At 41.0% G+C, this 26,704-nt stretch overlaps 1 protein-coding gene across 1 annotated transcript in view; it reads right to left on the bottom strand.

Annotated features, from left to right (window-relative positions):
- The window catches only part of NCKAP5 (NCK associated protein 5), an 826,259-nt gene that overhangs the window by 772,130 nt on the left and 27,425 nt on the right, over nucleotides 1–26,704 (bottom strand). Inside the window, exon 2 of the mRNA XM_033113039.1 lies at nucleotides 14,093–14,222. Coding sequence (XP_032968930.1) covers nucleotides 14,093–14,161 — 69 coding nt within the window. The 5' untranslated portion in view covers nucleotides 14,162–14,222. The remainder of the gene's footprint in view (nucleotides 1–14,092; nucleotides 14,223–26,704) is intronic.

Raw genomic sequence — 26,704 nt, 5'->3', positions numbered from 1 at the left:
TGCCTTTTCCCAAATGTACTGGATTTATCCAGTTCTGGAGATGGGCAGAAAATACAATGCGTGGGTTGTGATCTGTCATTTCAGTGGACTTTTGCAAAGCCTTGTCCACAGAGACGTTTCAGGCTGTTGGTTATTTTTCACTCTGGGGCATCATATAAATGCTGGCTGATTTCGGAGGGCTGAGAGAACACAGAAGAAATTGGATCCATTTATTGGAATACTGTTGTATATGTGTATGTGTATGTGTTTTGTCGTTGTTTTTGTTTGATCATTTTTCTAGTCTCTCTTTTTCCTTTGTCCAAAGAGTCACTGCCTGTCATTAGAGAGTCATTCCAGTCTCAAGACTGATTCAGTCCTCTACTCTCTTTCCTCTTTACGAGTATGTCATATTCGTGTGTCTGTGTTATACTCTCGATACTCACAGGGCCAAAACAGGGAAAGACTCCTAAACACAGCTCTTCAAGTACAAGCTTTGAGCTTCTGTGACTTTCACGTGTGGCTTCCCACAGGAGCTATCACTAGAGCTCTGAAGGAAGTTTTGCAAAAATTTGGAAGAAAAAAAATACTGAATTTTAAAAATAGCTGTGTTTTTAATGATATTAACAGCAGCATAGTGCCTCGAACAGAAGGTGTTCAATGATATCTGCTTAATCAAAGAATAAATACTAAGCTTCCAACTGTGTCTGAAAAACGAGGATGCTCTCTGTGGAGGTGGGGCTTTCATGGAGACAGCCACTTTTCCTCGCTCCATGTAACGGCCAATGTCAGAAGTGGTCGTAGGTCACATTCAGATGACAGAGGCTGCTTCCTTGGTATCTGAACGTGGACAGAAGTAACTCCAGCGCTCAGGGGCAAGCCACCTTTGGTGATTTAACCAAGAGTGTGCGTGGATCATTCAAAATACTCACTAGAATAAAAGTTTACTTAGCGGTAGGAGGACGCATCAAGGGAACACAGCCAGTGCCACCAGCAATGACACTGTTTTTAGTACTTCATTAGAATGATGGTCATCATTCGATTTTTTCATCCACCCAGCCATTCACATTCATTGAATGTTCCCCTCTTCTAGGCCCGAAAGTATAATTGTGAACAAGTCAAAGCCCCTATTTGTTATCCTAGTTCTCTCATTATCACAGTTCTCATTGTTACTAGGGTATAAATTTTAACTTTCTCAAACGATTTTTTTTTCTTTTTCCTTGTTTTTTTTTTTTTTTTTTTTTTTCTCTTGTGTTACTTGATCCTTCTATAAGTCCAGAAGAAAACAGAGGCTCAGAAAAGGTTAAAGCGTTTGAGGAGGGCACACAGTTAGCCGGTCAGTAGCAGAGCTGGCTCTTATGTATTTTATGACAGTAAGAATGGTGCCTGGTTTCTATTAGCCAGTTTCATTTTCCTTTCTAAAGGAGCCCTGCAGCAACATGCTTATCAACAGGGGCAATCACCTTTAGCTGGATCTTTCCGGCAGAGGACTTTGAACACCAAATGTATGGCTCGTTTGGCTGTACTTTCACTCATATAACCACTGTTGTTACTTTTCCAATTTTCCATTGGGATCGCAGAGAAAAAAGGATGAAACATCTTCCTGCTCTTATTATAGGAAGACTTGTCCTAGCTAATTCCTCATTTAAGACAAGTTTTTTTTTTTTTCTTATTTCCAGACAACACTCAATTATCAAAGAAATATAGATTTGAGCTTTGGAGTGTTGCAGAGTACTGAGTGTAGAAAAAGCAAGAAACTGGCTTTTTGGTTAAATTTGGTTCTGATTCAGAAACTCAATGCAAACTTTCAGCAACTTGTGTGACTTGGGGCATGTTATTTAAATCCTCTGAGCCTCAGTTTCCACATTTCTAAAATGGGAATCATGATACATGCATCACAGGTTGTTGGGAGAATTATTTGAAAGTTAGCTTTATCAGAGGACATCAGCTGACTTGTTCACCACAGAATTCTGTGGAGAACCAAGCACTACAAATATGGGTTGAATAAAGGATGATTTAAAATATGTACAACGGATCTGTGCAGTATGTGGCACATCACCAATGGCCAATAATCTACATGTAAGTTAAGTCCCCCCTTTTTATTTTCTCCTTCGTCTAGTCAGAAGACTGGACCTCATCCTATGTGTGTAAAAATAAATGTTTAATGGATATAACTTGCAATGAGGGAAGAACTTTTATGGACTCACATGCCAAAAAGTCCTTCAGAGGTGGGTAGGAGGGTTATGAAGATGTGTGAGTCACTCTGGATTCCCTGTAGGATATACCACTCTTTATTATAGAGCACACTGTGGCTCATCCCCACTGGAGATGTCAAGAGCGAAGAAAGAAAGATACCTCCAGGGAGCAGCCAAGGCCTGGGATTCCTGGTTGTGATTCTCCTCTTTGTCCCAAGTGAAAACTCCCTCCGCACCCCATAAGAGGCTCTCCATGCCCTCTGTGCTCATGGGGAAAGCGCTTCAACCCAAAATATCATCTGTAATCTGTTTTCCATTGCAGGGGAAAAAAAAAAAAAAGAAAAGAAAAAAAAAAGACCTAATGTTGGACATTTAGCTCCATGGGAAACTACTACCACAAATTAAATTCTGAAAATTAAATTCAATTTAAAATGCATTAAAGTCTATTTAAAGAAATCATCTGGTCCTTTGTTATGTGAGGAATCTCTCTGGAAAGAGGAAAAGCAACCCTTGATGCATCTTTTGTATAAATCTGGATTCACATAAATAGAACTTTCTTAAAAAGAGGAGTGGGGCATCAACTGCAGGGGGTGGAGGCCTGCACTGCTTCCTGGTACTTCTTCAGAGAAGCTTCCCCCACGCTCCCGTTCCTCAGAATCCCGGTAGAACCTCTCATTGCAGCTTGGAGGAAGGTTTCTACACATGAGGGAGGCCAGACCGCTATTTCAGTAAAGGTGCCAAGCCAGGGGTGGGGTAGGTGGGAGGAGATGACTAACTACTTTGAGAAGAGCCACTGTAAAATGGCCAATGAAGCCATGGCGTTGAACCCTACAGAAGACGACACATCCTGGGAGTAGCCAACCCCATCACCATGGGCAAGGGAAGCCCAAAAGCTCACTGTTTAAACCACAAAGAGGCGTGCTCCTCTCAACTTTGAATGAGCTCAGGATACACGGGGATGATGAAGGTCTTAGCAGCCTGAGCTCCGTGGTAAGACAGACCTCCATGTTTACTAGTCATGTGAGCTTGGGTAAATTATTTAATTTCTGAACCTTGGTGTCCTCATCTGTAGGATGCGAATATTATAGTACCTCCCAGTAGAGTTTTTGTGAAAATTAAATGGGCTAATATAAATAAAATATTTATATCCATCATCCAGGATATACTAAATACTCGATAATGTTGGTTGCCATTATTGTCAATAGCACTAGTTTAAATGGGAATGAAAAACCATATGGAATATTTTAAGGTCACCTGATTGTTCAACAACACCGTCATCATCGTTTCATACTGAACGATGACACATTGAGGTGAGTGTGTAATTGGCCCCACTCTCCCATCCCAGAATTCAGTGCTCTATAATTGTCAGAGTTACTCTGTCCTGAACCAATGGCTGGATCTTGGTCTCGTCCCTTCCTCAGAAGACAGTAGTTCTGTACTCCATTCTCTCAAAGTCCTTTCTCAACCAAATGACAATTGGATAAGCTGGTTCCATCTATGTCAGCCCTTTCGGGTGACATAATACAGCTCACCTTAGCACTTAAAAACAAATTTTAATTCTAGAAGTTTCATACCATTTGTGCTCACATCTAAGGTAGCAATTTACCCGAGCAAAGGATTAGGCTGTAATTAGAAGCAGAAGGTAAATATTATATGAGGACCCTGGTGTTTCTGCTAAGTTTAAGTTACACTGACTTCCAATCATGCATTTTATCTTTTGGCATGCATACATAGGTGCCCAATAAATGTTACCTTTGGTGATAATAAAACAAAAGCCTAACTTTCAAAAGTAAAATATCCAAAAGACCATTGTCTACATTCTTGGCAGCAGTCAGGGAGCCCGTTTTCCCAAGTCAGCAGCCTCTGAGGAGTCTGGCCAGGGGCCAATTCCCAGGGTTGGCGCATTCCTGGGGCCTGGCAAGAGGCCACTGGGACCCTGTTTCCTCTTTCGTTCTCTTTATGTAGTGGAAAATCTTTCCCACTTCGACCCCTCTGCGTCTGTCTTCCCCCATCGAAGTAAAGAGGGGGAGTCACATGGGAAATGATCCCCAACCCCTTCCCCAAATCCCATCTCCCGCTGCTCCGAGTTGGCACAGCTCAAAGCATTGAAGGCATAGACAAACAAAGGAGGGCTCTGCGGCCAGTCTCCAGCCTGATTTCATCAGGGACACAGGGCCTAGGGCAAAGACCCAGCAAGCCCTTGTGCACAGGGAGTCATTGTACACTTGCTTGGAAGGCTCTGGGCGCTTCTGGAAGCCTTTGGAATAAAATTGCCTGTTATAAATAGACATTGGCTGGGCTTCAAGGGTGAGAGCAGTAGGCCAAAAGTTCCAGAAAAATATAACGCTCCATATAACAAGGTCTGGAGTACAGCTCATTAATAGGCGACTACTGAGCAATTGGACTCAGAAGAAAGGAATCCAAGGTTTGGTCAGCTACAACCTGACGTTAACACCTGGTGAACATTTCTGGATGATAACATCATGGATATGCCATTCAGTTTTTAAACATCATTTATGAATATGTGCAAACCAAACATTAAAAAAAAAAATCTCTGAATGCCTCCTTGCATCTGCAGACAAAGAAAACTGCCATCTGGCATTGCCAGGTCCGCCAGCTCCACATATTTTCAGTGAAGTGGAGGACATATGTGCCAAGCACGAGGCCGTGCGTGCTGATTGAATCCTTTCCCTTACTTCTCCTAGCAGCCCTTGGAGTAAGACGTCACTTCTTCATAGAAATGAGAACGTGGAGGCTCAGAGAAGGGAAGTGCCAAGGCCAAGCTCACACAGGCGAGACAGTGTGTAAAAGATTGAGATTCAAATCTGGTTCAGGCTGATTCTCCAGCCAGCCCAGGCTCTTTCCATCCATTTCCACTGAAACCGTTAAAAGGAATGCCCTGCACACAGTAGGCTCTTGCTTCCTGAAGCCATTCCTGTACTTTTGATAAGCTGAGGTTTAGCAGGTCGAGCTGCATCATTACCGTAATAACAGTACCTTTCCTTCGCGTAGAACCCTACAGACTCCAGAACAATCCTTCTTGACCTTTATTTCACTCGACCCTCATGAAAACTCCACTACTGAGAACACAGAGATTCAGAGAGTTTAACAAACTTGTTGAAGCCCATTCATCTACTAAAGGGTTCACCTCAAAATTCAAATGTACGGATTTGGAGTTCTAATGCAGTGATCAATGCACCATATCACACGCCCTGTTCTGCAGCCACCCCCCCACACACACACACATAGGCACTCAGCCTTGCACTAGACATTTTTATCAGGACCACTGAGTGAAGACCATGTCCATGGTCATATGGAATTTGTGTTGTGTCACAGCATATTGTTCTGGTCAAACCAAGTTGGCGAGTCCCAGGGAATGGAGTAGAAAACCACACCACACATAGGAACCCATTTCTAATAATATATAAATAGTGAACTAGTCTGACTTAGGATTGTGTTTTCTTCTCACTCCAGAAATGTGAGAAGAGAGGGGCTAGGTGGGTATATACTATATATCATATAGAATCAGTGCGCTGGTTACATTCTATTGGCCCCTACACTCCACTCTCCACGCTGCTCTGGTCCCCAGGGTGCTACGAGCACTCCTTTCCCTCTGGCTTCCAATTAGGTTTAGCAGATAGGAGGTGCCAGCAGGGTCCTGGAGAGTGGGGGGTGGGGGACAGAGGGACTGCTCACATCCCGATTCCCTCCCCACTGGGCCGACACTGGTTGGCTGCGTCCCTCCACCTAAGGTGACATTTCCTGCCACGTGGCTTTCTCTTTATGGCCACATGGTCCTGTGACCACTTTGTCTCCTTGCCCTTTCAGACCTATCAGGGGTAATGGCACCCCACTGTTTCTAGCCTCAGGGTGCTACACTATGACCTTGTTGTGTTCCCTACATCCTGCCACCCCTCTGTAAGAGGCCCTTTGTTGTGCTCTTCTCCATCACCTTGCTCACTGAGTGTGCTGTTTCCTTCTAGGGCCTCCACTGATGCAGTAAATAAAGAAACAATACCATCGATGTAGTCGTTACAGGCAAAACTATGGAGAGTTATTCAGGCACGCCTAACAGGGCAAGAATGCTACCCACTTTGGTAGACGTGGCTCTCCCCTACCATCACTTATGCCTTGCTACACCTCACCAAGTTAGCCTCAGGGACCTACCAGAAGGAGATCTCCAAATAGCTGCCTACCTACCGCTGTCATCTAGCTAGGATTCCACTCAGTAAGGAGGGCATGACAGCACTGGCTGCAGCCCCGTCATAAATAGCTGATGCCTCCAAGGGCTTCATACTCAGCTTTGTCCCCACCCAGCCTGGATTACAGCCAGCTTTCAGCCCACCCCCGCTCCCATCTTGGGGGATGGCAGGCCTCTAACGAGAGCTCCTCCTCACACAGAAAAAGGCAACAGTCCCTACTTATCTGCCGGCTCTGACAGCTGGATCCCAGGATTTACCAGACCAAATGATTTCATGTCCCTCAACACATCTATGTGCAGGAGAGCAGTCAATCAATTAATTGCATTAGGGAACCTACCAAGCTGAAGACAATTGCTTATAACTAAGAACCAAAAAGGTGCTGAAAGACAGAAGGCAGGCGGAACCTCAGAGGCATCTTTGGAAATGGACAATTATGATCCATTAATCTTAGTTAAGGAGCTCAAATTTATGAGGAGGAACATCTGGAACTGTCTGGAATGTAAAGGAACCGAGAGGAACCGCTGTTTGGGCTTGTGGAGAGCAGCCCAGACAAATGGGATTTCGTGTTAGGAGAGAATTGCAAAATTAGTAACATGAAAAGAATAGAATGGAGGCAGTGCATCTGGACACTAAGTGAAGCATTTTAATACCAGGGCTCCTGGATTTGCTCATGAAATGTTAATTGAAGTCGGGATGAACATGAGGGCTCTCAAACGAATAGAAACCTGGCAGAAAGATTCTAAATTTGATCAAGCTGAGCCCCGGCAACGGAACATGGTACTGCAACAGAGAGTAATGAAAATGCTGCCTAATTCACAGCCACGAACCCTGTGGATGCTTAACAAATATTAATTGATAATAATGAACTATAGTACAGGCTGGTGAATTAGTGAGAGACAGTTAGGCTGCTGAAATACAGCTAATAAATATACAGTTGGTATAACATACACTGATAAATGAATGAGAAGAAAGGAAATCAAAATGATTTAGCTGTGCAACACCCTCTGCCTTGCACCAGGAAATATGGGTAAGGGAATATTAATAGAAGTGTGGGGAGGGGTGGCTATAGGGGACAAGAGGAAAGTGAAGACGATAATTTAGGATTACCATTGAGCTTTCTTAGGGTCTCAGCAATTCCTCAAGCAGAAGCCAGGCACCTTGGAGTCACACACTATTCTTTTAAGACATCGTAGTTTTCTCAATAAATTTCTGCTTCAGGGAACTCAGGGACACCATAGATTAACTCTTGACCAATTTCCTAGAGGGGGGACATGAAAGCTCTCCTCCTTGGGGAAGCCCTCCCTGATCGATACAGCCAGAAGAGCAACCTCCTTTTTATAAAATCTCATCACTCTTGTTCTTTGCACCACTGTATACCTCCTGGTATTATGGTACTATGATTTGTGAATATGTAACCCTATTTTTTTAAGCTTTGTCAGGCAGAAATCACGTTTCACATTTCTTAGCACTCATTTAGGTCTCCACTCTTAGCACTTCACGGTGCTTTCAACCTAGTAGGTGCTCAGTTTCTGTGCTGATCAATTAGGAGCTCTAGCAAGGAAAGCAGGTACCAGTCAGTGAGAACACCCAGGTGCCTATTGAGTTTGAGGAGCTGCTTCTAAGGAGATCGATGAAAGCTCTACCTCTTGTTATGGACAAAGTACTAGAACACCTGCCACGGGAATGATCTTAGGCTGCCAGAGGATGATGCAGGAAACTCAGTTGCCATGGAAACTTGTATGATCTGATGATTCCCATTATTGAAACACGGTGAGATACCAGGAGAATGACAAGCAGATCTCTGAGTCCTAAGAAAACACAGAACATGCCAAGCGAACATCTCCTCTCATTTGTATGTATTTCTGCTGTAGAAGCAGTATCGTTTCATGATCTATCAATAACAGCATTTGCAAAAGGCTTTCAAAGTGTTTCCACTTCCTATTTAGATTTAGTGACCTCTGAGACCCCAAGTGTACACTGAGCTATGTCTGAGGCAGGCCAACAGCACTCACGGCAGCAGCTGCGTACAGGTCATGGAGCCAGGTGCTGCTGAGACCCTGCTCTGTGACCTGGACGAGGGAAGCCATCTGTGTTCAGGTGCTCTGGGCCGGGCTTGCTAATGGCATATGAAGTTACCTAACCATTCTTGGGTCACAGATACCTTTGAGAATCTGATTATACCAATGGGCTCATTCCCCAGAAAAATGCACATATGTACAATATATTTCAGAGAATTCAAAGCCTCTGAAATCTTTTCATAAATTTGCCCTATCAAGCACCTTGGGACTCAAGAGGGTCCAAATATCATGTTAAAAATCTCTGACGTAAAACAAAAATCTTTACACACACACTAGGAACGTCATTGGGCAAAACTGAAAAGCAGGGTGTCATCTACCCTCTTCAAGCTTCCCAACTCTCATCCTTCTCCTGGTAGGTCCCCCCTTACTCTACTCAAGAACTCACCGGTAGCTCACTCCCTCATTCTTTTCACTGAGTGTTTTCTATGTGTCAGATTTAAGGAATACAAATGCGAGTATGAGATGGCCAGTGTCCTCTAAGAGCTTACAGTCCCATTCAATCAGGGCTGATTTTTATTCCCAGGGGACATCTGGCAACATCTGGAGGCAGTTCTGGTTGTCATAACTGAGGGAGAGGGCCATTGGCATCCAGTAGGTAGATATCAGGAATGCTGCTAAACATCCTCCAGTGCACGGGACACACCCCGCAACAAAGAAGTACAGGATCCCAAATGTCGGCAGTGCCTTGGCTGAGAAAGCCTGCTCCAGAGTAAAGAGGCACGTGACAAAGTGGAACGTGCACGGATAAAAACCAGAAGGGAGTCTTACGGCAGCTCACGAAAGGGCATTTTAATAAGAACTCTGGAGGATATGGTTACAACGCAGTCTACCTTATTTTTAATGAGGAAAGGATGGAAAGAAGCAGGGGAGAGCAGTCATTCGGGGTGAGCCGTCACCGTAATGAAGGCAGACATCCCTTTGGGGGACATCAGGGGATTGAGCCCTCATTGCAAGTGGTTAGCAAACAAACGGTGTTTTGGGAGGAATCTCCTCATGGGGAATGATGTCCGCTCTTACCCACCTCTGTCAGACAGTGGCCCCGCCAAAAGAATGCACACATCTGGAAGGATCACCACTCAAGTGATAAACACTGTCGCATGCTGCTGCGGGACAGCTACCCTTTGGATGTGCCTCGTCACTCACCACTTCCTCCCTCCTCTACTCCCACTCTAGTAAATAACCCCACCTTGCGCACATACACACCACAATTAGTCCTCATGTGGGTAAAAATATAAAATTACAGATGTATGATATTATATACATCAGGTTTTCTATACTTGCTCTCACCAACATATCTCTGTAGATTTGGTTTGATGACCTGCTTAATCAGAAGAAGCACAGGACCAACAACCAGGCCTGGACCAAGTTCCAACAGTAGATTATTTATCTTTGCAACCTTCCCACTCCCTCCTCTGCCCCTTGGACAATTGTTTTGCAAAATCAGGCCTGGGCTCCCTCATGAGCAGGCAGAGAGATATGGCAATTGCACTAACACACATGTAAACCTCTAGTCCTGTTCAGGCGGGGGCTCTCTAAGGTTGGGAAGCACCATGCGAGGAGCTCCCTCTTACCAGCGTGTAAAGGTGTTCTGCTTCAGAGCTGCCAGCTGTGTAGTGACCACGCAGCCTGGATCCAGACCTGAGATGAAATCCCAACTCCATCACTCACCAGCTCTGACCAGCACATCCCATAGCTACTAAGATACAGAACAGTTTTTAAGACAGAACAGGTTTAGCAAAGATGCTTGATTGACTTAATCAATGCGTGCCTGTGGAAGGACTAATTACTGTAATGATTTAGATGCAAACCGCATGATTTAGATGCGGACCTATGTGGGCTTTCCTGCTCCTACAGGTCTATCAAAACTGCACGACTGTCACAGCTGAGGATCCAGTATGGCCAACGTTTTGTGTTCCTTTCAGTGGAGGAGAAAGGAATGGGGGTGCCATGGAGGAATTCATCATTCATAAGAGAAACTGTTCCTGCCATCTGTGCTTAAAAGCAAAAAGTCATTTTTCCCCAAATTAAAAGAGTAGGTTTGCAATTGAAATGTGAGCTGGTAAAAAAGATAACTCACTCCCCAGACTTCTCATCATTTAAATGTTATCACAGCTACACATGTCAAATAGCTTTACGAGCAGCCTGGGAATGCTTCTTCCAAATAAAAAAGCACAGTGTGAAATGCTGACTTTTTCTGATCAAAAAGCATCCTGGAGTGAGCTGAACAGCTTTGGGTCAAGTAGAGGCCTCGATTTCTGGGGTGATTTTTATTGTTATCAGAGAGAAGACTGTACTTGCCGTGAATGTGCAGCTACTTGCACACTCCCACTGGTGAGGCACACTTGTAGTCACTTGTCTTGCTCTCAGGGTCTTTACCTCCCACATTGAAACATATTTTTCATTTCACTTTCACTTACCTGTCACTTTTCTTCTTAAAAGGGGTGATTTATCAAGTAAAAAATCATCGACATCAAAGAATACTTCAACATTACCAGAGTATGCGCACACACACACACACACACACACACACACATTCAAACCCTCCCCTGTGTAATGTCCTGACAGCAAAATTGTGACTAAGAACCACCATACACTCACATCTCCCAAGTGGAGCTTTTTTCAGTATCTGAACATGAGTTTCTTTATTTTGTGGTTTCTCCAGCCTAAAAATTTAAAAGCTGTTGCAAGGGAGCTGTAATTTCTACTCAACACTTCATGATTTGATTATGTAAAATAAAAAGTGTAATGAAGTTAATAGCACGTTATTCTTGCAGTACATTATGAGGAATTTTTTCCTGTAAAATCTGAAAGTGGAAATTATCTCTGGGCCTTCTCGCTCAAAAACACAGGTCATAATGATTACTGCAGTGGAATTTCAAGACTTAAGAGTTTAATATGTTTTTCTTTCCTCTATTCAGTTTTCCAAAAGGACGTCTTCTCTTACTGGGAATATTATATAATGAAAGCTAAAGAATTGAAGTGACAGGTATGAAACCTCTGGGCTTTATTCTTGGTTGCATCTCAGTTGTATGACCTCAGGAAAAGCATTTAACTTCACTGAGTATTAACCACTCCTTCTGCAAAGTGAGGGGACTGGATGAACCATTCCCAATGTATCATTCTATAATTGAAAAAAAAAAAACATAAAAGAATAAAGTAAAATAATAAAATAAAATACTAAAATAAAGCAAAAATACCTAGAGAATGAAGAGTGAATTACATGGTACCAGGTGTTGCTTCTTTTTTCCTTCTGTTTTCCAGCAACTCTCATACAGAATCATCCCTGTGTGTTCACTGCCTAGTTATTTGAGTGATTTCAGCACGGAGCCAAAAGGAGGGGCATATCTTGGGTTCAAGTTGTTTACGGGCCAATCAGCTTTGATCCCATCCCCTGCCTACTTCTCTTCCTGACAGTCACAATAAAATTCATTCAAGGGGCTGTCAGTGGGTCTCATGCTCAAAGAACCAGCTCAAAAAGAGTATTCTTGCTGTCATTGTCCCAGCAGTCGCATCTTATATGAGGAAAGACCATAACACTAAAACAGAAAGCAAAGTTATAGTCAGCCGGCCTACTTGTATAACATTGAATGGCATGTAAGCACCCCCACACACTAGCCATGTAGTCATAGGAGAGTGCACTCATTTCTGGGATCTTCCCAATGTATGCATGCAGATGTAACACTTACTCTGCCTCTAGGAAACAAGAAGATACTTCACTAGTGTGAAAATTCTCCTAAGCATCATTTACGAGATTTACCAGGGTTCAGTTTCTCAGGTGGTGCCAAGCAACATGTTCTCATTTTCACAGTGTTTTTTTATGCTCTAAGTCAAGAAACAGATTTGTAGCCCCCACAAGACTAAGGGTAGTGCCATATGCCAACGGGAACTCAAGATTGGTTTGAGGCTTCCAGAAAGTATTGGTCATATGACAGGCTTTGATTTACACTCACAGCCAATTTATCCCTAAACAAAACGTAAATGCGGGCAAAGATTTCATTGAGACGGGTCCTCTTTCTCTGATTTTCAGGTACTCAGTGTCCTCATGCTAATCCACCTGCCCCCAACCCAGCCCTGCATCCCAGCATTCTGTACTCTGCATCCTTTTGTTTACCAGTTCCCTTAACAATACTCTGCTCATCTGGTTGACATTAGGAAATGATCCAGGACCTTTTATTAATGACTGCTACTGTGAATTATTGAAAGACAATAGCTTGGCATGCTGGCTTTTATAGGGTTTTTGCATATTCTCTGGGACCTAAGGCAGAATTTGGGGTTTAGGGACTAATCAGCAAGAGAACCTTTCCTGGGCTGCACATCATACTCTGGATATCTCTGTCCTCTGCCTGGACGTAAGTCAGGTCCCACTGGCGGGCTGTTATGGAAGAAGTGTTTTCTTAGGCAAAGGAGAGGCTGAAAAATGATCTTTTTATCCTAATTCCCCAGAAGTTGCAAAGGGAATAGATATATAAACACACACACACACACACACACGCACGCACGCACACACACACATACACACACTATTTTCACTACATTAGGTCAGAGATGAGAACAGGGCATAACCCTTGGGAGGAGAACTTAAAATACTATTAAAGTTCTTAGCCTCTGAAGGTATGCTGATCACTGCAAAGCCCACAGAGACATAGAAGTTCACTCTACTAATAAGAGAAGAACTAGACACCAAAGTTTAATGAGATCCTTTTATCAAAACCCAGAAACTCACATCGATGAACAGTTAGTGATGTGAAGCCTCAGCAGTTATGGGATACCTGGCTACTCTGTACACTGACAGAGTAAGACCTACAGCAGCAGAGTTGGAAAAGTTCAACTGATAAATCAATTCAGCAAATATTTGATTGGACACTTAGTCTGACCCAGATTGCGGGCCAGGTGCTGGGAGAGCACAAATGAATAAAGCATATCCCTTATACAACATGCAAAAGAAGAAACTAAACTAATTTCTATTGCAATGGATGAGTTTGATTTGATTTCCTGCTCTGCTCATATGCATTATGGAGTAGAAGAGGTGACCCGCACATTTTAGCTCAGACTGAGAGAGTGGCCGGCCTTCAGCAATCAGAGACTCAGTCGATTTCCTTGGACTAACCAGATTCTCATACATGAAAGCAAACCCACCAAGCTATTAAGAATAATGTTCATCAGCATTAAAACGTTTAGAAAGAAAGTTTATGGACAATGAAACTCGTTTACATACCTAAGAAGATCTCAGAGTGTTTCTTCACTCTTCAATATTTGAAGCTCTGTTGAATTCCTGTTCAACTTATCCCCAAAGTTAAGATAAATGGGTGATGGAACAACTATATATAGGCTTGGCATTAGGCATCAGCTGTACAGTAGTGTTTCTGTATAGGTTAAAGTCTACTTCGGCTGGAATTAATGTAATTATATATAATGTTGACAGATTATGACATTTGCCTATTAAGACACTATACAAACATTCCAATAATTTACTGGCTTTTGACTTTGAAAAAAAATAAATGAAATAAAATCCCAGGGGATATTGCTAATGGGGTAACTGGAAGAGAGGTTTCAAAAGCCCAGGGTTCAGGAAATAACAGTCAAAGAATAATGCATTTTAAGCCAAAACATATAGAGTGGTAAATGAATATTTAGTACTTACCACAAGACTGCTGTCTAGAGAGAGTCTTTTTCCAAAGTCCCTTTTCTCAAGCTGTCTTTTTCCCTCCATGGGTGAAGTTATTTATTTTCCTTTGTGATTTATAAGAATTCCCCTTCTGTTTCCAGGGTCACTGCAAAAAGTGAACATGTTTTTCACTATCCAAGTGAACAGTGTTTAGACCCTTGTTTCTAACTTTCTAACCAGGAACAAGTGTTGAAGCCAAAAATACCCCGACCCAAATAAGTATAGAACTGGGCTCTCTCAACTCCAAAGGCCATTCTGGGATGCAAATGTCAAAGTCATCTATATGGGGGCCCCTGTGTTTTTACAGGTTTTGCCCATGGAGTAGGGGAATGGGTTTGCAGGTCAAATCAGCAGACTGTGGAAAAAAGCAAACAGTCCATTTCATGCCACACTTGTTCCACACCCGTCCTCTTTCTATCAGCCAGAATCATTTCATTCTGTTACTGTGCATATAGATGCCATCTGCAAATTCCATGAGACCCAACTGACAAAACCATCCTCCATAACCAAGAGTTGTTGAGCCCAAGGCCCAATGAGCAGAAACTGAAACATGAACGCTATGGTCAATATTTAATTTAAACATATTTGAGGAACATTATAAGATGCATTGCCTTTGGGACAAATTGATTCAGAATGAATGATGGATGACATCATTATTGTCAATGAATATTTGAACACCCACTGCATTCTAGCATATGAGATACAGTTAATCCCTACACTCCACTGAAATTGCTTGTTCAAGAATTATTAAGTGTTCTGGTTAGTAAGGATGTATCATATGTATTAAGCACTATAAAAAACAATATGTTTGAGCCCAGGCTTTCCTATCCATTAGCAAAGTGACCTTGGACAAGTCATTGAGCTTCTCTGAAACTCATCTTTCTCAAGCAAAAATAGATAACAATGGTAATCAAATGACATATGTAAAAATGGTTTAAAGGCAAGAAATTACAACTTACATGTATGCAAGTTATAATTATACACACATAACATTAAAAGCAGTTAACCATAAATACTAGTTGACCTAATTTAATGTCTTTGAGGATTCAGAAGGCACTTTGAGGTACAGAAATGCTCATAATCCTCACAAAACTCATAGCTATTACACTGTTACAATAGAAAAGCTGAACGTAAGAAAACGCTATACCAATCAGTGTTTAATAAAATTGAGATGTTTTTCACAATTCCCTTAATTGTTCCACATCTGACAAGGATGCAACAGACTCGACTTCACAGCCCACAACATGTGGCCTCTTTCTCTTGGTTTCCTCCACCAGGAAGACAGCTGAGACAGCTGTGCCCCAGACAGAGTTTGCCCAAATTATAGCCAATTGTAGGAAACTGATGGCCTCCTTTTCCAGCCGTAGGCTCCCTGTTCCATCTGAGTCATCCCATCTCTCATTTTCAGGAACGCTAATTTTAATTCATGACTGGTCCACTCAGAAACTCCTAGGAGTCCATTCTGAATTCAGGAAAAAATACAAATTTTTCAACATCGTGTTCAAGGTCTGTTTCCTGACAACTACTCTTTTATAATCCCAAACACCCCAGACACATTCCTGAGAGCATGTTTTTGATCAGACCTCTCTCCTCCATCTGGTCTAGCCCTTCCCTTGCTCCAGCACCTGGCTCAGGTCCCATCTCCTTCACCAGACCTTCCTAGTCACTCCATTTGGCAAAGATTTCTTCCTCGCCCAAGTTTCATGCAAGTCTTTAGCGACTTACCTTATTAGTCACCATCATCACCTAGGATAGTTCTTTAAATATAGTGAGTTCTTAATATTTGCTTTTTGGTACAGCCCAGTAGTTAAAAACAAATAAACTCTCAGAAGCATTTTTTTTTTCAGAACAAAGTTAGTTCTATACTATTACTATAGGCAAAACTATTGGTCAGATGAAATCTGCTTGAGGGCTTATCTTTCCCACTTTCAGCTGCTCCCACCCACTTTGCAGCCCCCTCTTCATCTCAGTGACTGGATGTGATGGTAGCTCAGAATACTCTCTGTAATGATGAATCCAGCTAGAGAGTCTACTCAGGCCCTGAGATGTCCCTCTCCATCAAAAACACGCCCTCCTAAGTCTTATTCCAAAGAGCCGTGGGGTTTGATAGGTCACCATAGATAATCCTTTGGCATTTAGCATGTATTTATTAAGTGCCTAATATGGAGGAGCCAGTACTTAGATGTTGGTGACATAGCCATATATAAGAGAGACCAAATTCCTGCCTTCATGAAACTGACATTCTAATGGGAGGATACAGAATATAAATAAGCAAACAAATAATTCCAAATGGTGACGGGAACCTGCTTTGAAGAAAATAACCCACAGTAGGTGGTGAAATTGTGTCAAGTATGTGGAAGGGGAGAAAATTTTAGATAGAATGGTAAGGAGCCAGCCATATATTGGAGCCAGCCATATAAAAATATGCGAAAAGACTATGCCAGGTAGAGAGACCAGTCTTTCTACCGGGAAGGAACTGGGAAAGTTTTATGTACGCCAGAATAGGAGACTGGTTCCTTAGGAACAATGCAAGCTAGGAAGAGAATGTGTGATTAAATTTCTGAGATGTAAGCAACAAGTAGATCATACAGGGTCTTGCAGGCCAAGGTAACTTGTTTGTTCTAAACACAATGGTTAATCTTAGGGCTTGATTCTCTACTCCTTACTAGCTGATAATGTTAGACAAATTATTTAATATACTGAAGCTTCAGTTGATTCATCTATAAAATAGCATTAATAATAAGACCTTCTTTACCAGAGAGTTGGTATGATTATTACTGCCCATTCAAAGAGTTTTACCAGTGCCTAGCATGGTAGGTAAGCTTTAAAAATTAGATATGTTGATTACCCCTTCTGGTAAATATGATTAAACTCATTAAGGAGCAACTATTATTATTGGATTTTATGTTCCATAATAGGCTAATGAGGCTGTCATTTTGGGAAACGGGGATCCTTTTGACAGTTCTCAAATAGCCTAGTCTGCTATGTGGAAGAATGATTAAATAGCTTAATGTGGTCATTTTCTTTCATACGTTATGGTGCCAATTATAGAGGCAGAGACTGACATTCAAAACATTTAGCAACTGACACAGCACAGGTATTGACCAATCAGAAGGACCATCGATGGCAACCAGCAGTATAACTATAGGAGTGTGTCCTGACCAAACATTAGCCTAAGTGTATGTACTACCCCCTCATGCCAACAACTTGAGAATCAGTGAATCAAACCGTAAAACAATCATGGAAAGGATCAAAGTAAAGTTATCCAAAAGCATCAAAGCCAAGCCACCCAAATGAAACAAAGTGGCAGGTCAATGTGAAAGGATATGTCAATATGAAAAGGGGAGGGCTCCACAAAGCAAAAGTCAGGAAGGCTGATACACTCCACCGCCAGCACTGTCAAGGAGAGAGAGTGCCCACATTTACATACACCCAGCAAGGAAGGAATGCATGTCGCGAGGGGACATGAGTATGTCAGATCCCAAGGACACTTTGGTATTACACTGGCCATTTGCATCACTTAACAAACTCAGAGACCACCGTCATTACTTAAGCAACCTTCTAATTTTATTTGATTTCCATGTAGTTTTACTTATAGAAGAATGTGCTAACCAGCAAATATAAGTTGGCAATTCTTTGGAAAGTTACATTTTTAGTACCAATTTGCAATCTGAATCTTTATACTCTTTATTTGCTTATTTATACTCTATATTTGCTTAGTCTCTTAGCTTGTGCTGCCATAACAGAATACCACAGACTGGATGGATTAAACAACAGAAATTTATTTTCTCACAGTTCTGGAGGCTGGACATTCAAGTTCGAGATGCCTACAGGGTTGGTTTCTGGTGAGGAATCTCTCTTTAGATTGCATTTGATCATCTTCTCTCTGTGTCCTCACATGACCTTTTCCTTTGCACATAAGTAAAGGTGTCTCTTCCTTTTCTTATACAGACAACAGTTTAACTGAATGAGGTTCCCACTCTTTAGACTTTATTGATGCTCAATTACCTCCTAAAAGGTCTTATCATAAATATAATTACATTGGGGGTTAGAGTTTCAACATATGAATTTTGGGGAGATACATTTCAGTCAATAACAGTTAGTTTCAGTCAGATTTCAAAGCCTGATCACCTCTCAGTGTACTAATAATCACATTTCTGATTCTAAAAAACTGAGAGAAAACTCTGGGTGTCAGTGGCTACTCTGAGAGCCTACCCTCTCTGCTGGTTATTTGACTGTTGGATTTCACCACCAGTACCACCACCACCACCATCATCACCGCATGCCCCACGTTACCCTGCTATAATACTCTTCTCTGTATTGCAGATCTATAGAGGCAAAGTACATTATCAAGACTTCTTAGTCAGCTGGACAAGTTGAATTCTGCCAGTAGGATGCAGTGAGAGGTCAGAAGGCAACAGGTAGGCAGAAGTCATTCTGCTTCCAGCTCCAGATAAGCAACATCCACAGCAGGCTCCAGTGACTTCCACGATTCCTCCCGCAGCTCAGCATAAAAAGGGCCATCTCAGCTTCCCAGTCTTTGAGCATCACCACTTTATGCCTTTTGCTTCTCCAGCCCTTCCAACAGCTTCCTAACAAATTCCATGCATTAAATCCCTCTCTCCTTGAAGTCTCTAGAGTAGTATCTCTGTTCCAGGCTTGACAATGATTGATGTGCACCCCATGGAGATACCTTTGGACAGGAAGCCAGCCTTCCTTGGGCAACTCTGGCTTCCTTTTTATGAGCCTTCTGAAATAATTGCACAGAATTAAAAATTCTCCTAGACACTAAGTTCCTCAAGAGCAGGGACAGTATTTTATGGTACATGCCCTTCTAGGTGGTATAACATACTTATGCATAGCAACATGGCAGACACTCAATGAGCATTGTCATTTTCATGAATGAATGAATGAATGTTTGCAGCTGTCTCCGTGAACATGTAATGAGCACGGCAGCAATATAACATTCCTAAAGCACAGAAATGCTATACACATTTATAACACTGAAATTAAGTTTTTAGCCAAACACACGGACATACCCAAGCCTCAAAAGAAAACATTTTATCATGAGTTTAAAACTATTGTCAACCTAAAAACGACTGCTGAGGCCCTGCCTGTACTTATAAAGTACCATAACCCAGCTGTTTCCATGTCTTTTCCACGTCTTCTCACAACTTTGGTTATATAGAACACACATCTGTCTCTGACTGATGGGTTGAAAGCCTTTCTCTCCCTGCATGGGGAGGAAAATGGTCAGAGAGTTGAAGGAAGACAGGATATTAAGCATCTTTTTTTTTTTTTTGACTGGTGGTCATTCATACCAATCTCCCCTCCTGCTCACATCCATTTCTCCCCGGTTGATAAAAGTAACTCTTTCTTGGTATCTGTAGAAATCTGAGTTGCCTTAACAAACTGTCTTTAATTTTCCTCCCAGATAGCCATGGTGTTCCGTGGTACGCACATCCTTTAATATTCCTAAAGATGTCAGCAATTTCTTTTTTTTTGCTATACTTTGTTAACGGACTGTATAATTTTCAGGGTACAATAACCAAACAGCACCTTTCCATAAAATCTCAAAGGCACGTGTCCTCACATTCACAGTCGCACACAGGCAGACACACACTCTCACACACACTCACGCACACACGTTTACACACATACTCTCATACCCTCACACACAATCTGAGAATAGTTTTCTCCATCTCAATTTCTGACTTTCTGCTTCCCCCACTCCTCACCCCTGCTTTGAAATTTCAAACAGTAATGCCAGAAGAAAGGGAGAAAAATGGCAGAGCCAAAAGACATTGGAAGATTTGGTTTCCAACTCTCTTTGCCGTGTAAATTTGAACATGTTCCCTAACTTCTGTGTGTTCACATTTTCTAATCTGTTCTCACCAGGTTACTGTGAGCTTCCAATTAGATAATGTATGAAAAAGCCCTTCCACACCTATATTTAAGATATTGTTCAGTCCGTTTCATTAAGCAACAAACAATGCAAAATACGATTGTTTGCCACCTGATAAACATCCAGAGAACAGAGACTGTGTCAATCTCATTGGCATCTTCCCTGCAGCACCCAGAACACTGGCTCTTCTAAATCCACCAGAAAATAATTACATGTCAATGACAAATCAAAAGGGCAGCGTGTTTCCTGTCCCTGACAACACAGCTCAGCTGATCTCCACCTTAGCTGCTCCTTAGAATCCTCTGGGAGCTTGTATAATATACCAAGGACCAGGCCACACTGCAGACCACTGCTGGAATTTCAAGGGACATGGGCCCCAGGCACCAGAGTATGGTGACAGCAGCCAGGGTTGGCAATCTCTGATTAGAGCAGTGGTTCTCAAACTTGGCTGCATATTAGTCACATGGAGAGTCACCGAGGCTCTTTCCCCAAGACCAAATAAATCAGGGTCGCTAGGGGTGGGACGCAGGCATCATGATTTTAAGATCTTTGAATGACTTCAACGGGCAGCCACCTGAACATGAGTTTCAGAGAAGAAGGTTCATCCCCCTTTTCTTAATCTCCTTCCCTTTCTTAAGGGCTGAGGGACAACAGTTGTTGGCAGCAGCAACTGCCTTTCTCTAGCAACCAGCAAGTCTTAATCTGCAAACTCTGATCCCAAACAAGAGAAATGTTAGATGCAATTTGGTCGGCTCCTTCCTCCCTACCCCACTCTCTCAGGCTCACTCACAGTCCTGCTGCAACGGGTCTTCTGTTTTGTGCAGAAACTAATGTTAACTAAAGATATAAGTATCAAATCTAGAATCGAAATGAATACGCAAATATGTTAGAAATGCAGAGTGAGGCCATCCATCACTTAGAGAATGAGGTAAAGAACTTCCAGTACCAAGGACAAGAGTGACAGAAAACAGTGACTCAAATACTCCCAAACCCGCTCCCTCCTTTGTCCCTACTGTTGTCCATGAGCATCTTGTTCTCATTTCAAAGTGCAAATAGCAGAAGAGGGAAAAAACAAAATTATGAATTTGTAAAATCTGCTTATAGCTACCCCAGCCAGAGCAATGGCTGTCAGCTTTGTATTGAAGCCTTTTCATCCCCATCTATTAAGCCTACATAAAGGACAGCAGATGGCTTACCTTATACTTAAATCACACATACACAGCAGTTTCCTTTTGGATAATATACTGGCTCAATAACTTTCTGCTTCTGATTCAGTCATTCATGATATATATGGGTAAAAGTGTGTGTGCGCATATCCATTCATGTGTACGAGGTTTGATCAAAACATACAGTGAATGTTTAAATAAAAAATTTATTACACTAAAAGGCACATTTCCATTAACCCCTCTAAAATACTCCCCCTTGCTTTGAACACATTTATTGTTCTTGCCACTTTCTGAAGAAGTTCTGAAAGTTCTCTTCTGTGAGTGTCTTTACTTCATCCTCCATCATGACAACACTCTGTGTCACACATAGCTTCTGGTATACGGCAATTTCTGTCAAATAAAACCATTATGGTGTGTCCTCATCCACCTTATTCACCGGATCTGGCACCATGCGACTTCTGGCTCTTCCCCAAAGTCAAAATGATTCAGGACATCGAGGCAGCCACGACAGCACAATTAAAGACACGTATGAAAGAGGATTTCAGGAACTGCATCAGAAAGTGGCAAGAACGATAAGTGTGGTTGAGGTGAGTGGGAATATTTTGAGGGGGATTAATGGCAATGTGTCTTTTACTGGAGTAAATTTTCTCATTTAAACATTCCCGTATTTTTTTGATCATAGCTCATGTGTGCGAGTATTTGTATGAGTGTGTGTGTGAGAGCACACATGTGTATATGCACATGCACTCTGACTAAACAGAAAACTGTCTTCATTCTAGACATAAGTATAAAAATACCAAATTAAGGGATTTTCAACCATACGGTGTCTATTTTAAATCCTAATTGCACCCTGAAACTGATTTATAAGATTAAATGCTAACAGGCTTCCCAAATGTGGTGGCCATTCTTGCCAGATAAATGAGTGGCTGGAAACACTCTCTGAGGGATGTGACACAGCTTTTTTTCTTTGAAGTGGAGGAAAATTTTGCCTGATGATGAAAACTGGTTTTAAAAAATGGTTTCATGAGCTCATGTGTATTACATTTCTCACCCTAGAAGTTGTTCAGTAGCTTAGAGTTAATGGTTTAAATGCTGGAATGACCCATAAGAATCACTGCCCGGTGGCCCCTTCCAACTAAATGGCATCTCCAACACAGAGAACTAGGGGATACAGTAAAGTCTGGGTCTGGAAATCTTGGCTATTGCTCAACACACAGCTTTGGTAAACTGGAACAGTTAAAGAATTGATAGTAATTTGAACTAAGTTCCTTAGTAACGGAGGACAGGGAAAACTCTTGGAACCTCTAAAATGTCCAAATTTCAGTCATTTTCAATCCTTATCATTTAAATCTGTTTTTTAATCGAGACATACTTCACATACCATAAAATTCACCCTTTCAAAGTGCACAATTCAGGGTCAACACTTTCTATTCCTCAATACTTACTTACTTGCTACAGAAACTGTGGGTGGTGTTTCTCTCTTAGCAGGGACACAAAGTACATTAAAGGATTCAAGAATAAACCAACCTTTAATATAACAAAAAAAAAAAAAAAAGAAGAAGAAGTTCCCTCATCACTGCTTGAGGTCCATCACGCCTGACTATCCCATGTCACCATCATTTTTGGTAGTAGCATCCTGGACAGTCCTGAGTTCAAATTCTTTAAGTGAAAAGTTCTGTGACCTTGAGCAATTTTAGTGACCTTGCGCAATTTAACATATCAGCCTAAGTGTCCTCACGGGTATATGGGTATAATTAAGACAATAACAGGCAATCACCTTAACAAGATTGCTCTGAAGACTAAAATGATGCCTGTTTTAAAATACTAGTGTAGATACTCAATAACTGTCAGAATAACTCAACAGAATTCCTTTCATTCAGAATTCAGTAATATTCATTGAATAGCTACTTTGTTCCAGGCCCTGAGTTACGCACTGAAAAGGAGAGAGAGAGAGAGAGAGAGAGAGAGAGAGAGAGAGAGAGAGAGAGAGAGAGAGAGAGAGAGAGAGAGAGAGAGAGGGAGAAGGACAAGAAGGAGGAGGCAAAGAAGGATAAAAAAGGAAGGAGAAGGAGCAGAGAAGAGGAGAAGAAGATCTGAAAAGGAAGGGAGGGAGGAAGGAAGGAAAGAAGGAAGATATAAAGTACCTATCTTCAAATTTCAAGGAAGTTTAAAATCTAAGAGGGAGTAAAGATTTATACATTCATAGTAAAAAAGGTAAGAAAATGTGAGTGAATGAATAATTTTAGCTTAAAAGAAGTCACTTTCCACTTGTATAATCCTGGAAAATTGGCTGTTATTGTCATTCGAAGTACTTCCAGCTGATTCCCAGACACAAACTCTTGCTACATTTTTACAGTGTATGAACTAAAAACTAAGAGACAGAATGGCAGGGGTTTGGACCAGTATAAGCATTTCAGCTTTGGCTGCTCTTCTCAAACCATCTGTTCTTTCTCTCCCAGTCTTTCTTTGTAAAGATTATCCCCACTGTTCAGTTCCCTCCTCGGCTTCTTTTCCATTTATCACTTTAGAAAGGTTCCTAGTTCATTACATGAAATGTCTACATGTTGCCCATAAACTCTTAAGGGGAAAGTAAGTGTAGAAATTAAACAGATAAATAAATAACTTTTTAAAACAAAGAAGTTGTGCATGTAACCCCAATGGACTGGAAGAATATTTAGATAAGTGACTAGGGAAAAGAATTTTTACACTGTGTCATCTGCTAACGCTAATGAGTTAATTAAATTAGAAAAATTCCACTGCCAAAAGCAAAAAACATCCAAATACGTGGGACGCCAGGGGAATTACAGGCCATGCTACTAAAATGCATTCTGTACAAGCTTTTTTTTTTTTTTTTCCTTTGAGAAGACTGTGAAGAGCTACACTTAAAAAACCATCCAATTTCAAGAGCGTATTTTCCATCTGGGGCCAGTTGGGTAGAGTATGCTCTAAACTGCAAATCCCACTGAGAGGCAACATTACTTGTTTAAAAAAAGAGTTTATGAAAAGCGATGTTTTGTGGAGACCCAACGAAAGGTTTAACTGTGATGTCCCCATACATTGCTGAATTCATCATTTTCCATTAAATGCTTTTGCACACAAGTGAGAAATCAAAATGATTCCGGAAGTGGATATAGTAGAATAAATTGAAAGTCAATATATTTTTGCTAAGACTTTAGCTGATAATTAGAATATTTCTGGCTTCCTGGAAGCTGTTTACACTTGAAGAGTTAGTCTTCTTTTGTAGTCACCTAATTCCACAACCCTCCTGCCCCAAATAATCCTGATGTGAAAGAAAAGCAAACAAACAAACAAAAATGCAAAAAGCCTAGTAAATACAATTACGGAATGAAGCCTTAAAAACCCATTAATATGCTAAAAACAATAGAAATAATTCTTAATAAACCATAAAATGGAGAATATGTCATTAAAGATGTCCTCTGTAATAAAAGCTGTCAAAATGAAATGTATGAGAAAAGTCTCAAAGATTGTGGTCTTCTATTCAGTGTTTAATTAAACTGAGAGAGTTATTCACTTGTGGAGAAAGAGGTGAGCTAAAAATCTCTTTAAAAGGTAAAACAGTCTATGACCACCCACTTTAAATGATAGATAGAGTTAGGTTTAGGTTTTATGGGTGCATATAATATGTACTGTAAACACATATATATCTATACAAATATGCATATATGTATACATCTATATATGTGTTTATGGTCATTTTCTCTCTTCTTGTCATCATTTCTCCCAGGAATAGGCAATAATAATCAACATTTCTATTTGGGTTTTCTTTGTGTGATAGGTTGTTTCTTTTTATGTGCATTTCGAAGGCTCAGAAACATGAGTTCTATGGATAAATCAGTGCTTCTCAAATTCATGAATAGGAACCACTGGTGGATCTCGTTAAAATTCAGACTCTGACTCAGCTGGTCTGCAGTAAAACCTGAGGTTCTGTATTTCTGATGCTTCGGGTCTGTGGATTGTACTTTGATACTAAAGGATCTGAAACTGAAAACAGAACGTCTTTGTACACTTGAAACCTATGTAGTTTTGTTGACCATTGTCACCCCAATAAATTTTAATTAAAAAATAAAAAAATATCATATTGAATAGTATATTTGCTTTAGCTTTAATTGTGGTAAAATTCACTTAAAGTTCACACATTTTAAAATATTTGTATGAAATAAAAAGTCATGAGCCCTTTCATAAAGAGCTAATGGACCAACATGCTAAGCAGAGTCTCCTGTTTTGACTGCAAACAAAAGGCTGCACTGCATGTATCACCTCTGCCTTTACCACACAGGAGAAAGCAAAATGTGTTATTAACAGGCTAAAGGGTAATAAAGCTTAAAAAAAGAGACAGAACTTCTGTGTCTACATGTAAGAATGTAATTCCAAGAATTTTCTCATAAGGCTATGTTCATCCAGGTAGATGTTATGATGAGATAGTTCTAACATAATCTAAGAGACTTCACGTTTAGATCATGTACAACAATAACTGTGTTAACCTCTACTCAGGACACGCCCAGATCCTGAGGTTTAAATGGTGTCTTCCAGGGCCCGCCTTCCCTTACCCATCAATACAGTCATTACCTCTCAAATAAACCTAACAAATGGTTGCTCTGTCCGTGCTGGACTCGACCAACGACAGAAGCTCATACTGTCGTACACAGCAGCGCATTTCACATTTGGGGATCTTGAATGCTTAGAAAGTTTCAATTTGTCTCTTGGATTCTCACCCACTGGCTACAGCTCCATTCCCCTTCCCTGGAGCAAAGTAAGTTTTCTCTTCCTCAAGCAAAATACACCCCCCACCCTACCCCCCGCCCCCGCGGATTCTTCAACATTTTCACTTGTGAGAAAGTCTCCACAGTCCTCCCTTTCCTTGGCACGTCCTAGATCTTGATGATCTATGAGATAATAATAACTTTTATTCTGATTCTTTAAAAAATTACATCCATAATATACGCGTTTTTTCCTCTTTGTAAAAGATTTAAGCAGTAAAAATTGTATATAGATTATAATGTGAGAATTGTATACTTTCATTTTCCCCCTTTTTACTCTTCTCCCCAGAGCTAATCACTATAATAGTTTGTTCTATTTGTTCACTTGCAGAAATATGTAAACATATAAATATTGATTTTTTTCATTCTATATAAATGGGATCAACATCTCATATTCTGTGACTACATTTTTTTCACCTGATATAATCAATACACATAAGCCTAATTCATTTTTTTTACAGCTTCATGTTATTCTATAGAATGAATTAGCAATAAGTTGTTTATTAACTTAGAATAGAAATGTATACGGGTGCTGATGTTTTTCTCATTCTACACAGTCCCGCCGGGAGCACTGAATATGCGTCTTTTGGCCTGTGTAAGTTTTTCTATAAAGTATAGATTTCTAAGAATGAAATTACACTGTACTTTTTTTAAATTTTGATATGAATTGTCTAATAGCCTTCAAAAATATTTCAAGAATGTACATTAACAGTATATGAGACTACTTATTTTCCACATG

Source organism: Rhinolophus ferrumequinum, chromosome 8 (assembly GCF_004115265.2).
Source record: "Rhinolophus ferrumequinum isolate MPI-CBG mRhiFer1 chromosome 8, mRhiFer1_v1.p, whole genome shotgun sequence".
Classification (NCBI taxonomy): Eukaryota; Metazoa; Chordata; class Mammalia; order Chiroptera; family Rhinolophidae; genus Rhinolophus; species Rhinolophus ferrumequinum.
The sequence above is the reverse complement of the archived record's forward strand: the minus strand, read 5'-3'. Positions and strand labels throughout refer to the sequence as shown.